Source organism: Megalops cyprinoides, chromosome 15 (assembly GCF_013368585.1).
Source record: "Megalops cyprinoides isolate fMegCyp1 chromosome 15, fMegCyp1.pri, whole genome shotgun sequence".
NCBI lineage: Eukaryota > Metazoa > Chordata > Actinopteri > Elopiformes > Megalopidae > Megalops > Megalops cyprinoides.
This window is the reverse complement of record NC_050597.1, coordinates 23,918,118-23,933,591: the sequence shown is the minus strand read 5'-3', so window position 1 is coordinate 23,933,591 and position 15,474 is coordinate 23,918,118. Positions and strand designations below refer to the sequence as shown.

General features: G+C 46.2%; 1 protein-coding gene across 1 annotated transcript in view; it reads left to right on the top strand.

Annotated features, from left to right (window-relative positions):
• The first annotated feature begins 101 nt into the window (after positions 1 to 101).
• Positions 102 to 15,474, top strand: part of prkn (parkin RBR E3 ubiquitin protein ligase) — a 60,977-nt gene continuing 45,604 nt past the window's right edge. Inside the window, exons 1-2 of the mRNA XM_036547107.1 lie at positions 102 to 199; positions 14,511 to 14,674. Coding sequence (XP_036403000.1) covers positions 193 to 199; positions 14,511 to 14,674 — 171 coding nt within the window. The 5' untranslated portion in view covers positions 102 to 192. The remainder of the gene's footprint in view (positions 200 to 14,510; positions 14,675 to 15,474) is intronic.

Here is a 15,474-nt window from a genome sequence, read left to right as displayed (position 1 = left end):
GCTCCCTGCTCGCTGACACGTTGAAATTAAGAGAACAGAGAGACTACATTTCCCAGAAACCACCATTTTTACAAAACGAGCCCAGTTCACTCACGCGCGCTGCAAACGTAAGGCACAGAAGTAGCAACAAACATTCAATGTCATGAAGTTCTGTGATGTTAGCTAGGGACAGACGACAGAAATCTTCAAAACATGATAGGTACGTGCCCGTGCGTTGTGTCTAGCCACTATTCCTAAGCCATTAACTTTGTGTTGGCAATTACAGTTTGCGGCAAGCTCTGTGTAGACTGACATTTTGACATTGGGTATTTCTTCGGTATGGTATGGTAGCAGTAACAAATTTTAATGCACTAAAGCACAAGATGTCTTGAATGTAATATCAGGACAGTGAGACCACTTGTAAGGTCAACAATTAAAACAACAACTACCTAATCGAAGTTGCACAACAAACTGTAAATGCAAACCCGCATGTATTGAGGACGAGAATAGTTATCCACCTAGTCCAGGCGAAGAACGTTAGCTGCACCTGACCATTCAAGAGGAACCCGTGACATTTCCACACGACACCTCTACACTGGTGTTGCCTGTCGCCGTGGTGTATCTTGCGCGCACTCTCCAAGGATCTGCAAATTCACTCACTTGTCAATGGGAATTGGTGTGGTAGCGTTTTCTTAACAGTGTTACAGCTATTATAATGCTGTCAAAATGCCATCACATTATCAATGTGGATTGTGCCAAATGGGATTTTCTTTGATTCCGGCTGTGTTATCTGAATCCGAGCTGTAATTTGAGCGCGAAATGTCAAAACAGCCCGTTCTGATGTTCCCGAAACGCTGTCACAGACACATAACTGTTTGCATGCATGGAAAAAAAAAAAAAACATATTCATGGGAGGTTTTTAAGACATGAAGTCTGTCCTTCCCTCATCTTCACCAGTTTGACACCTTGAGCGGTGTAGGTGCATTTGAAAGGGTATTAAGTAGGCGTACTGTTTACGAATACGATAGTAATTGCATGCAGACTAGCGGTGAATCTGAATGCAGCGCTTTCTCCTGTTAGAACTTGCGTGTCTGGTGTCATCAACTTGGTTGCCTGTACAGTGACGCAATAACATTATCACAACCAACCAGGGAAGATTGCTCTACACTATTTACCAAAACCTAGCTGCGACTAGGCTTTGGCCTTCCTCATAGGTACCTTTTTAATTACAATTTAAGATTGCAAGAGAGATGTTATTTGTCAAGCGTGTCATTCAGACGTCAGTGGAAGGTGCCAGTGTAACAGATGTCCCCAGGGAAAAAATCTTTTGGTCACATTCCAACCCTTAGGAAATATTTATTGTCACTCAAGAAATGGGTGTGAGCAAACTTACCCTAGTAACACAAGGTGGGACTGTATGCAAAATATGTGCACCCGTGTTCATTCCAGATGAATATTATATATATATTAACTGGCATCAGTTGGTTAAGCTCTATTATTCACTGCCATCATATTAATTAAATGTTGTCTTAAAACAACAAGGATTATGTTTCCATAGTCTTTGACAGGGCATATTGAACGCCCTTAAACTTAAACTTTTGTCTTAGAAGTTTTCAGTTTTTCAGTGATAGTCTATGGCATACTCTCCGGGCCTAAGACGCCATGTTGGTTTTGTGGCCGTAAGGAATAGGACAGACAGTCAAGATAATGTATATTCTCATTCACACCTGCCTGGATTCAAATAATTGGTGTGCTGTTTTACTAAGGTCACCAGGTCCACACTAAAATAGGTGAGGAGCAAAGAGCATCTAATTTAGGATGCTCTCGCCAGTGTCTGTACTACCACATTCATCATCAGGAAAGGCCTCTGCCACAGAGCTCTTTACTCAGACTGCGGAGATGGTCGGAGCAGCAGCTCGTATGTTGATTGTACCTGGATAACAAGCTATATGCGTAGCTGTTGGCTTTTGTTGTAATGTGGAACCTTTTGGTAAAGTCCATTAACCTCTAAGGTAGTACCTAATGTTCCACAATCACTGAACGTTTGTTTGTAAGGTAACTGTCTGAATAGTTTTCATAATAGCCTTAAAATAAGCTCTTTCTGTTAACTATGGACGCAAACAGATCTCTCAAAACCTTTTTCAAGATAGAATTTCAACCATCTGGAAGAAAACAACATTTTCGATCAATATTACTTTGCTCTGTGCAGTGAACGGTAAGGATAAAAGATTTTTTCAGTACGTGTGTTTCTTGCAGAGTTTTTGTATATTCTTTTCTCATAGTGAGATAATCAGGGCTATGAATAAATGTGGTGGGCACTGTGTATTTATGTGAATATATTTACATACATAATTATACTCACGCACACACATATCGGATAGCATTGCAGATTTTGTATTCTTGCAATGTATTAAGTGAAGCAGCTGTGTTGCAGCAGCTAAAGCAGTGTTATTAGGGAACCATCCTGACTCCAGCTCAATTTGCACCAGTATTTATGTGTTACTTAATATGGAGGGAGAGAGGGGGAGGCATGTTAAGTGCATTTATGAAGGAAAATAAAGTGTCAGTTAATGGGCCAGTGCACCTCTGGGACCGACTTAATAGGCATGGTGAAATGAGATGTACTGTCTTTCAAGGATCATTCAGGAAGATGTTAATGGGGAAGGGCAACTTTTTATTTATTAGTACGATTCAGCAGCTCACAAGGTCTCCAAATGTTTTTTTATTTTTTTTATTTTGGTTTTATTGTTTTGATCACCGTTAAAATGTGTTTGCTACAGATCTCTGCATTGTCCTTCAAAGCAGCAATTAAGCAAAATTCGCAAGTGGCTGTTTGTGTTGACTAATGAGTTCACGGCTTATAAGAAAAAACACCTGGTTGGATTTGACAGATCTAGAAGTGAGAAAGCGGTGTTGTCAAACCAGCCTTTTGCAGGCGCACCTGCTGACCCCGGATGCATCGTAAGAGTAAACTTAGAGGTGTCCTAGATGAGGGCGCTGGAACTGCCCGAGCCAGCCTCTGTCCCTGTGCCAGGAGGTTCCCGCTTTTCCGCAGCAGTAGGGTCATGTGCAGTGGCGTCACTCAAAGGTTTTGCACCAGTCAGGGTCACACCCAGTTCCGAGCGCCGCTGGAGTTGCAATGGCAGTGTGAGGTAATGGTAAAGAAACTGGACTTTTATCTAAAGTGTTGCATGTTCACATCCTTGTTTGGGACATGTTGCTGTATCCTCAAGCAAGGTGAAAGACTTAACCTGAGTTGCTGGATGAATTTAAAAAGACAATCTATGTATGTTTTGTCGGATATCGCTGCTAAGCAAATAGCTACTGAAGTGTGCAGTGTGTGGAAAGAGGATTTTGCAGGAGTATGAGTGCACGTTTCCCAAAGTTGAGTAGCAACTTTTCGGATGGGGTCAGAGAGGACTGAGGCGGGCTGTACAGAGAGAGCGACGCCAGTGTGCTTCTGGGGACAGTATTATTTACTCGCTCTGTTTGGAGCCCAAGGAGAGAATAAATTGCTATTGATTTTTGGTACATTGCAGTTAAGTGTCTTTCCTGCCTTTGGAGTGACTGGGAGCTAAGAATAATTTTCTTTAATATTTATCCACATTCATCTTCTCCCGCGTTTTTTTTTAAATCTCTGTCCATTAGAATTTTTTGTTTTGATCCCTGTATGACATGTTTTGTGCAGAAGTCAATATTCTTGATATGAGCCAGAGCTCAGAGACAGTAGATGGGAGAGGACTGAGGTCAAGGCTCAGAGGCAGTAGGATGGGTTAGTATACAGACAGAGGGTGTCACAGCAGTTAGTATGCGGACAGGGGGTGTAGGAGGGCTTAGTATATGGACAGGGTGTAGGAGGGGTTAGTATATGGACAGAGGATGTAGGAGGGCTTAGTATATGGACTGGACAGACGGTGTAGAAACTCAATATACGGACAGAGGGTGTGGGAACAGTTAGTAAATGGACATAGGGTGTAGAAGCTGTTAATATATGGACAGAGGTTGTAGGAGGGGTTAGTGTATGAACAGATGGTGTAGAATCTCAATATATGGACAGAGGGTGTAGTCCAGTTGGTATGTAGACATAGGGTGTAGAAGCTGTTAATATATGGACAGAGGTTGTAGGAGGGGTTAGTGTAAAGCTTGAGTGGAGGAGGGGTACATATATGGGCAGGAGGAATAGGAAGTGTAGCCTCTCACGCATCATAAGAGAGCAATTGCTTGCATGATGGATGCAAGTAACACCGATCCGGCCATTCTACAGTCCTGTATGAGCACCACATTTGTACACAAAATACACCAGTAGCCGGCGGAGGAGGCCACCTGTCCAGCACAGAGCCCGCAGTTAAACAGTTTAAGGAGCAGAGAGATGAGGAGCAGATGGATGAAACGGAATGAAATGAAAGCCCCTGGAGGACGGCGATTGCCTCTCCTCGTCCGCGCCCTCCTCCTTCGCGAGGATTGCTGAGGTGTCTCAGGCCCCTTGTGCTAATCTGCGACCTCCCCGGTTCCATGCTGGCGGGTTCGTGAGAGCGCCGGAGAACAAATGCCACTTGGGGTGGCGGCTAATGACGACGTTAAGTCTGCTAATCGCTCTTCGGCACATTCTCTACGTGTCGCTGAAGGAGGCTCCCCAGTAATTGAATCTGCACTCATGTTGATGGAGCAGCCAAGGGAAGTTACTGCACCCCTTCTACTCTCCATTAGAACCATAAAATTAAAATTCCTGCCAGAATGTGACCATTTAGTCCGGTATTGTTCGCACTTTATTAAATATGATACTCTAATTATATGAGGGCTGGCTTCCCTGCTAAGCTCTCAGGGACCAGTTTTATGTTGAAGTGCTGGAGAACTTTATTGCAATGCACATGCTGGTATTCAGCACATATCAGGGTATCCAATCTGTAAATTAATTATGGTACATTACATTTAGTCCACATTTACTCCCCACTAAGCCTTCTTTTCAGTACTGCATTGTATGTAGTTTCATTTAAATAATAGAGGACTTCCATCTAGGAAATGTAATTTCATATCTTATTTCTTTGCTATGAAACAAGTATTGTGCTGCTCTCTTGTGCCCTGTTTTGAATTGATTCAGATGCCTCAGAATCGTATCAAATTGTGCCAGAATCAACCTGGGAGTTATCCTTAGCCCGGTGCCTTACGTCAAAGGAAGAGTTAGCTTTTCCCCCATTAACAAAGGACTTAATGATACCTTTGGGGCTCTGATCGCTGACTCTCGCCTTCTGTATAGACCAATCGATTGAGCAGAGATCAGTCAGTTTGTCTGTAAAACGCTTTCATCATTTTACCCATCTGCTGCATAGACACCATTTCCCGGTGAAATCACACAGGCCTTCAAAAAAACAAGACCTTTAAGATATATCATTTTGATTGTCGATCCCAATGTGTATAACAGTGTAATAGTGGTCACGGTTGTGAAAAAATTCCAGAGGAATCTTCTTTTTTGGTGGAATGCTGCTTTAAATATGGTGCAGGCTGGAGTGGAGAAGCGCAGCTGCTTGGTGTATTCTTTCTTCAGTGATTGAATACACCCTCATTCATTCCTCTTTTCATATCAAGCATTGGTATTCCTGAGTAAAACTTGGGTGTTCCAGAGAAGGCACCAATTTAGTGTTTGTTGGAAGAGAGAGCGGCTTTAACGTGCTACTGTGTGTCTGTTTGTGGTGTGTGTGTGTGTGCTGTGGGAGACATTACCACCAGTGATGATAGTAGCTATTCAGTATGTGTACCACATCAGAGTGAGGGTACTAATATCGAAACTAATCTCAAGCAGTACCAGTCAGTTGGTAAGATAAGTCAGAAGCTTGGGTGAAACAGGTGTCCTTGCTTACAGGTGTACTTATGTATAATAATAGCCAACATCCTGTGCTGCACCATCCCTCTCAGCCCCTCCCCCTACCAGCTTATCAGCCTATCAATACATAAAACTCTCCAGGCACTCAAACCTCACACGTCTCTCTCTAATTGCCGAAAGTCATATTACCGCGGTAAAACTCTGTCTCACTGGCTTGACTCGCTCTTGCTTTAAATGAGGAGATGAAAGGACATGTGGTAACCTGGGACCCCTCTCAGCTATCTGGAAGGGAGCCGATAGTTTTCTACTTTGTAGCCAGTCTTATTTGACATTACACACTGCAGTCAAACTATGACCCCACGACTTCATCACCATTTTACCAAAAGAAAGTAAGTGCGCTGTTAAATTTCATTTATCTCTGTCAGCCAGCTTCTCCACAGTCTCCATGGAGTCTCCTCCCCTCTTGTGAAAAAATTATTATTTTGGTTTTTTGTTATGGTCATATATAATCAGTCTGTTTTCAATTCTTTTGTGTCTCATACTGTTCTTCTTCATTTTATAATACATAAATATGTAGAAAAAAGAAGCAAGAAAAAAAATCAAAGATGTTAATAATATAATGATATATAATGGACACAGAATGCACTTCCACTGTCTCCAGAAGAGTACAGTCTGCTCCCCCTCTGCCTTTCAGAGGAGTTGCTTTCACTGCCAATAAAACCCACTTATTTCTTTATTCCAGTGATATCGACCCTTTTTTGACATTTGTAAAGACTTTCTGCTCAAGCGTAGCTTGACGGACTGATCAGGATATCACAGCTTTAGCATTGCTGGGCTTACATCGCAAATAGATTACACAGAGAGGCCTTTTCCTTGCTGTAAAACAACACCCAGTGATTAGCTGGAAAATGGAATGCAACAGTCTCTCTCAACAGTCAAAACTGTCAGGCTAGTTTTGTATTTACCTATAAATGGCATATATCTAATTAACTATCAAAAATTTAATTTACCATATAATAGGCAGTTAAATTGATACAGTCTGAACAAATAGACTTTGTTACGTCTGTGTATTTTGCTCTGTGAAGGTGAGTGTGAAAGAGCTTCGTGGCATCGGTTATGGTCACACATTGATATTCAGTGCCTGTTGGAGTACTTTATCTGTATTTCAAAATCTTTTTATTCATACTTTTGTTTATTGGGTCCACAGAGGCACCGAATAAGCTGAGACCTTGAGAAGTCCGAGCTGTGGCGTTCTGGCAGGAAGGAAATTGGCATGTCAATCATAAGTATTCATATCTCCGAGCGAACTGTCACGAGAGAGAGTGAGAGTGAGAGGGAGAGGGAGAGAAAGGAGGGGAGCTGTGAAAAGAGAGGGAAAGGAAGGGAGTGAAAGGGACAGATATTTAGATAAAGCTGACTAAGTCATGGTGCCTAATTGCCTCAGGATATGTTAGCATCCTCTCTGAAATCCAAGAGGATAATGACAGCATTACTGTCAATCAATAAAAGTTTGCGTAAGGTAAATATTTCCTATTGGGGCAGGCATGGTGGGGCAGGGGAGGAGGCAAGGTAAGTGCAGGTCCTAAACAAACCTTAAATCTTTACAGACCATATGCTGCAAATATCTGCCCTACATAGAGAGTAAATAAACTGGTAACCTCATAACTGTGTGTATGTGTATGTGCGTGTGTGTGTGTGTGTGTGTGTGTGTGTGTGTGTGCGTGGTTGGGTAGGTTGTGTGTATTTGTATGGATGCATGTATAGGTGTGTGTGTGTGGGTAGGTGTGTGTATTTGTATGGATGCGTGTATAGGTGTGTGTGTGTGTGTGTGTGTGTTAGACTGTTAATGCGGCCCAACACCAGTCTCTTTTCTTTTATTACCCCCTGGGACACCAGTACCATTCACAAAGCACCGCTCTCTGTGATCCATTTTCACTGAATTAATGTTTCATTGTTTAGCAAATGATTAGCCTGGAATAATTTTACGGTTCAGTTCCACCGACACGCAGGTAGCCACCTGCACTGTGCTCAGCGCCTTTACCGAACGCGGCACTTTATAATTAAAACCTAAAGGGGGGACAGAAAACATATCCTGTCTCAAATTGGAGCTGGCTACAGTGGCGGTACACTCATGCAATGTGTGTCACCAGCAGCTCTAACGGAGAGGAAGAGATGAGGGCTTAAGTGATGAAAAAAAAAACGAAATGAAGAACTGGTGCTGCCGACGAACAGGAGAAACAGAAACATCAGCCTGTAATCTTCAGCCTATAGGAGAGAGCACAGTTACCGCCTTCGTCATCCTCACAGCTGATCTCGGCTTATTTCATTCTGTGCTCACCTGAATTGCGAGTTTTAAACCTCCTCCCCTCCATAGGTCAGCTGTCTCTGAAATGGCGGGGAGGACGAGATTCTCATGACAGAGGGTTTCTCTCATGTGTCAGTAGAGAGGGAACAGTTCATTTATTGTCATCTGTCTGTTTGTAAAAAACAGTTCCATTTTTATCATCCATCCATAGATATATGCTTTAGTTGTTGTCACCTGTTTGTGGAGAGAAGAGTTATTTTGTTCTTACCTGTCTTCTGTAGGGAGAGAGTTCGGTTGTCATCTGTCGGTAGGGAAAGAGCAGTTTTGGCTTCTCTTGTCTGTCTGTAGTAAGACAGCAGGCCAGTCTATGGGAAAGAACAGTTCAGTGGCCAGTTCCTCTCTTTAGAAAGTGAACAGTGCAGGTTTTCTCACCTCTCTGGGGGGAGAACAATTCAGCTGTTTCCTCTCTTTAGAGACTGAATGGTTTAACTGTCTGCAGAGGCAGAGTAGCGTGCTAGCATTCATTTCCTACATGTGGAGAGTGACTGCAGACGAAGGAGCGTTTTAGCAACGAGAGCATCGTGTTTGCACCTCCACTGCATCGAAACCCCCCCCCCCCTTCCCCGCACACACACAGCTGAGCCTTCTCGCCGCTCCCTCATCAAGAATCCCATTAACAAACTGGCAGGTAGCACACCGCCATCCGGACACATGTTGCCCGGGCTCCCTCAGGTGCAGCTGGCGCCAGGCGCGGGCTAATCGTTGATTACCTCCTTAATTACCCCCGCTGTCTCAACTTCCAGTCCTCTCCGAGATGGAGCTATAACAGGCAGCAGGTGTGGCGGCCTGGCGGAGAGGGATGGAAAGGCCGTGTCGCTGTCAGGGCTGTCCCCCGTCCCCTTCGTCCTCCTCGCGCCCCGTCTGTTCAGCACGTGCACGGATCTGCGCCCCACAAACGGCAGACTTTCTTTACGCACTCCCACGCTTCACAGTGGCCACCTCTGCAGTGCTATTGTTCATAGCGCAAAATTAGCATACAGACAGGAAAAGTGAAAGGGGAGTGCAACCTAACAGAGTGATGTCACTGGTTAGCATTTTCCAGGGCCGTGGGTGCAACCTTATGTGCCAGTGCTGGACACAAAGAAGGTCTGGTGTGTATATGCAGGTAAAATGCATACCTGTTTTTGGAATAAAATACATAAACAGATTTATTTTGCAAATATTAAAAGGCGTGGTGTGCCCATGGTCAGTATCATTAGAGGGTATAGGCAGAGTTATAGATTTATTCCAAATATGAACGGTGCTGTTTGCATCCTACTAAGGCTGTGCTTGCTCTGAGCACACTGTGTTCCTCCCATGTTCTCCCCTTTGCTCAGCAGTAGACACAAGACGCAGAGCCGCGGAACTTACAGAACATTACCTGGGTAATGGAAGACCTCTCCCTGCCGGATTACGCTTGTTGTGTAAAATTGCTCAGCAGGTCCAGTAATGCGGTCGGTTTTTCAATAACATGACAGATAGTCCCACATTTGTGTCTGCTCCGGCTGACAGCGTGTAAATTCTCTTACCACCCCGCGCCACGGCGTAGAGTTGTCCCTGATGATATTTTATGGAGGAGTAATTTCCCTCTCCGCTGGGGGACCTTTTTTGTCACGTTTCGTCGGGGAGGGGGGGGATACAGGGCACCCGTTCCCGCGCGTTCCCTCCGCCGCCGAGCGCCGCCTTTGTCAGATTAATAAGAAAGGACAGATTGAGGAAATATATTACCGCCTTTTCCGTGGTTTCGCCGCCGGCTGATAAATAGCGCGGACCGGAATCAATTTCGCCATTGATTTGTAAGATAATCCTCTCCAGGACACCGGGGCCCGCAGCCCGGTCCTGTCCGACTCGAAAATGAACGACGGGCCCCGGCCCCTGCCTCGGGAACCGCACGGAGCCCGGCCGCCTGTCAAGCCCGTAAGAACGCTGCTTGACCTGCGATTTCACTGACAAAATGAGGACAGTGACAAGAAAGGAAACAAACAAAAAATACAACCACAAAAGCCCACCTTCGACGGGGCGGAAGGGTCTTTTACTCTCTTGATTGCTCAAAGAGAGCTCTGGAATTGAGGGATCAATCTTCTTTATTGTAATGTGCGGGGAAATTAGGACGGCGGAGCTGGCGGTGTTTTAGGACAGGTTTGCCAGGCTGTTTATCGCTAATCGATGGGAGGCGGACTGCGCTTGCGTGGGGTGCTCGGAGGATCCGGAGGCGTGTAATCCTGGCTAACGCGGAGCGGCCTCGCGGCGGCACGGCGGCGTGTGTATCCCGCCGTCACGGCCGCCGGGGAGGTTAGTGCGCTGATTGCGGTTTGCCTCCCATGTGGAAGACACTGTCTGCCCGCTCTCTGATCAGAGGGACTGGAGTAGCTGTCAATCACGCATTTATTATGATGAATGAGGTCCTCAGACACAGACAAATCTTTAGTTGCACCCCCCCGTCTCTCTCCCCTCTCCCTTTTTCCCCCCGTGTCTGTACATTTTTCCCTCTTTCTCCGCCCCATTTCTCGCTGTCTTTCTCCATCTTTGTACCATGCCCCCCCTTCTGTCTACCCTTCTCTCACACCATCCCTCTCCGTACCCCATTTCTTCTTTCTTTTTCCTTTCCCATTTCTGTCTGTCTTCCTTTTCCCCTCTCTTCCCTAGCTCTAGATTTTCCCTCTTTTTCTGACCTACCTCTCTCTCTTTCTTTCTGCCCTCTCTCCCCCTCTGCCCCCCTCCACTCCCACCCTCTGTCTCCTCACCTCTCTCTCTCTCTGCCACCTCTCCTGCTCCCCCTCTCCGTCTCCCTGCCCCCACCCCCCAGTCTGGCTCCTGCACTAAAGAGTCCCCAGACCTCCTTTCCTCTGACGGTGCAGTTCAGAATTAAGCCAATCTGTCTTCATATTACCTCTCCTGTGTGCCTCACATTGATCTGGCAGCCCGCCTCTCCACCCAGACAGGAATCATTGGCTGCCCACCATCCTGTGCCTCCCTAATTTGATTGACAGAACAAGTCTTGTCTCTGCCTCTTCCACGCCCCCCCCCCCCCACACCCAACCTCTTAGAATCACTGTCGCAGGGTTTTATCAGTAAATAACACACATTTCATTATTCTGAGTGGGGGGTTCAAACTGGCGGCTAGATTTCCCGTCTTCTTATTAATGTCCTACTTCTCCTCCTTGGTTCAAGCACTGGGGAGCCCAGCTCCTCTAGGGGAATCTGAATGATGCCAATGACAGGAGAATCATATACATACATACACACATATACATACCACACACACACACACAGACGCTCACAAATACCCTGTAGGTGTAGGTGCTGTAGGTGCTGATAGAGAGGAAGAAGCTGGGGCACTGTTGCTGTACCCTTGGGCAAGGTACTTAACCCACAATTGCCTCAGTAAATATCCAGCTGTATAAATGGATCTCATTGTAAAGAACTGTAACCTATGTAAATCGCTTTGGATGAAAGCGTCTGCCAAATGAATAAATGTAAATGTCAATATATTTTGTGTGAAGGAACAGTAGGCACAGAGCGAGCTAGAATGCTAGACTGTAGTCTCAAGGGGATGGGTTTTGTTAAAGTATCAATGGATTTTACAATGTTTTAGATAGTACCAAATGAACAAAACACAGTAAAGGCTAAAGTATTAAATACTAACATTGATATTTTACTTGGGAAAGGGTATCTGCTGGGCAGGAAAGCCTGGATTCCTTGAGTAGAGGGATACAGTGAATCCACTTAACATGGACACACGGGATTAGAGTATACTGACATTGCCATTCAGAAGACTCCGCATCATTAAGGTGAACTAATGCCTTCTCCATGGCCGCGTCTCCGGACCTTATTGTGCTGCGCTTTTGAACCTGTGGGCCCCCGAACGCGGGGGGGGAAGATAGATATTTATCCTTGAAATATTTATTTTCTTCTCCACTCCAGCAAAATCTTCTAATATGTCTGGGGTTTGAAGCTGTCAAGAATGCGTTTCTCTGCCGGGGTAATCCAGTCTGGCAGACTTAAATGATTGCATTCTGTCATTCTTTCCCCAGAAAGGACTCGGGGAATCCAGGCACGTAGAAATTCCCTCAGAAAACTGGCTGCTCTTGTAATGGAACATGACAAAAGAGGAATTTACTCATTTGTTATCCACTTGGATGGGATACAAACAATGAGGGAGATTATGGAGATCACAGAGGGGCAAATCATGTCCCCTCTCGACGCGGGGCTGCTTCAGAAGTCCGGGGGGCCTTCTCGTTGCTGGGATTCTAATTTTCACCGTGGCGACCGAGGGCGTGTTTGCTTCGCTGGTTAAAACGACACAAGAGAGCGTGTGATTTACATGTGAAGGCAAACATACGAAGCCCGTATGGTTTTTAGAGCCTATACCAGGGTTTAGGGCTACAGCAGACGGGCCACAGGAAAGTGGTGCTGCATCTTAATTCACAAGCGTGTCTTCTTTGTGTGCTTAAATGTGCGAACACTCCGGCACCTGACAATCGTTTGCATTTTGTAAGTTGTAGCCGTCCTGGTCTTGCAATCATCATTTCCTTTCTGCGGAGGGAAGCTTGAGAACGCTAGAAATGCTCTCTCACTTTTCGAGCTACTCTCCTATCACTCGCAGTTGGGGTTGTTATGAACTCGGAGGAGTTCATTTTCAGGGTAGACGGCCCGGCTTTCCTCAGGCCATATCGGCTTTAATCCGAGGAGTTCAGCCGGGCTCACTCCACTCACAGGCATCAGCTCAGCGCAGGCTTTCGCCCTGTATAGTTTCTGGATGGGCTGATAGTGGACGCTGATGATTAGATTGGGATATCCATGTGAAATAAAGATTAGTGGATCTACGCAGCGCCAGTACTGAGCTGGTGCCCTTGAGTAAAGCAGCCTGGACTCCTACGGTGTGCTCCATACTGAGTCAGTCAAAGTGATTCACCCACATCCTTCATGGTTTGGTGCAGTTTCCACGATAAAGAAAATTTCATACTCACATACTTTCTGTTATGCTCTAAAAGAAAACAGATTTATTCAAACACTTTATCAATAAAGCAGTTTCTTTTACAGCATACAGTAAGTGTGCAAGTTTTATTTTATTCAGCATACCACTGTATTATGTGGAGTATATATGCCTTTTTCCTGTTTTCTCATGACTAGGAATTTACAGGTTTGTTTTAGTTTTGCCAACCCCCCCACCTTTGATTCAAGTGTCAGTCTGTCTCAGAGTAATTCGGAAAAAAAACCTTTTTATTGGAGAATGTCACACATTGGTAAGGTGCAATCACTCAGAGCCCTCTTAAGGGCTGAACTGAGAACTTTCTGCTTCTGTCATTTATCAGCAATCAGTGTTTTTATTTCTCTCTCAGTGCTTAAGTCAACAGCATCTGTAGATGCAATTTTCCTGGTAGGGTTGTGCTTGACTGAAGCCACGGTCCCCATGTGCATGGTGCATGCTCTTTGTGTGTGTCTGTATGTGATTATCTCTTTGTGGTGTGTGTGTGTGTGTGTGTGCGTGTGCGTGTGTGTGTCAGAGAGTGAGGTTATGTCTCTTTGTGGTGTGTGTGTTTATGTGTGTCTATGTGAGTGTGTGGGTCTGTGTCAGGATGTGCTCTAGTCAAATAAAGAAGTGAGCATGTCAGAAGACAAGGTAGATACACACGTATAGTTTAATAGAATGTTAGAATTTGATTTCAGATGGCTCAGGGGCTTTACTGTAACAAATCTGCCATTTACAATTTTTGGACTTATCTAAAACCCTAGAAGGGTTCTGTAAAGGTTGTCTCATTTCAATTAAAATAAGAAGCAGAAAAGATAACAGAAAAAAAAGCTCTTGGGCTCAGTGTAAATTCTTCCAAATGCTTCCATCACTTGTGGGTAGCCACTTTTACTTTCTCCTCTCTCGCTCTCGCTCTCGCTCTCGCTCTCGCTCTCTCTCTCTCTCTCTCTCTCTCTCTCGACTTCAATCTCAAGTTCAAATCCAAATTCAAATATAACATAGTATTTATTGCCAGAGTATTAACAAAACATTAGCAATTACAAAATGAAATGTACAACTCTTTCTCTCTTTCTCTCTTTTGCTGTCTCCTGCTCTTTCATTCTCTCCTTCTCATACCTGTTCCTGCTCCTCCCTATATATCCCTCACCTGTGTCCCGCTTTCTTTTCTTCTTGCATGCTTTTCTTCTCTCACACACATCTGGCACCTTCTCTGTTACACCCTGTCCCCTTTCTCACCACACACTTGTACCCTCTCTCGTGCACCTGTGTCTTCTCTCCACACGCCCCTTTTACCCTTTCCTTACAGGTTTGTCCCTTCTCCGGCCCTCGCGCGTGTCCCCTCTCCTACCCGTGCGCCCTCTCTCTGACAGTCTCTCTGTGCTGTGTGTGTGTTTTAGTGTTTGTCAGGTTTAACTCCAGCCATGGCTTCCCGGTGGAGCTGGAGGAGGTGGCGAGCGTGGCCGAGTTAAAGGAGGTGGTGGGGCGGCAGCAGGGGGTGCGGCCGGAGAGGCTGAGGGTCATCTTTGCTGGAAGGGAGCTGCGCAGCGACTGCACCCTCCAGGTAAACTCCAGGGCCCGAGCGTCCACGCCAAACAGGGCTGGGGGGGCGTCACATCTGCGCTGCCCTGTTTGACCGCGCTCCTCCGCACGTGCTTTTTGCTCGTCTACGTCTGCCTCTTTGCTTTGCACCACGGCCCGCCGGCGTCTGCCGTTTACTCCTAACTTTTAATCTGCGTACGTCTACCCAGGTCTGGAGGTGTGCCTGCCCGCCTGCCCGCCTTCTCTCCTGTCTGCCCTCTCCCCCCGCACCCGCCGCCCCAGGTCTCCAGCCAGGCTGCACTTGACATTCTTTTCCTCCAGAGCTGATGGCGTAAACAGAGCCTGGGGATTCCGTGAACTTTACTCCACATCGCTTCATTAATTTTGACCTTCTTAATTATGCATTAAAACAGCCAGAGCTACGAGGAGAGGCGGAGGTGGCGGTGGGGGTGTTGCGGGGGGGGGGGGGGGGGGGGGGGGGGGGGGGGGGGGCACGGGGGGTGGAGGGGCTCAGGAGCCGAGCGAACAAACGCTCCCTGACTCCAGCAGCCAGTTTTGCTCTCTCTGCACATTTACCTCAGCGCCGTGCTCAATTTCCCCCTGACAAATCGCACTTGAGATTGTGGGGGTAAGTGCAGGACTGAGCCGTTAGCGCTGCGGCTGCCTGCGCGCGCGCGGGGCGCGACTCGACGCTGACCCCTAGAGCGGAAGCGCAGAACTGCAGGTGCCGCTCCACTGCGGACCGGCGGGCGGGGGCCCTGACAGAAACAAATGAGCACCGGGAGTGTCTCCCCAGAGGGAAAAGGGCTTGTTTTTTGCATC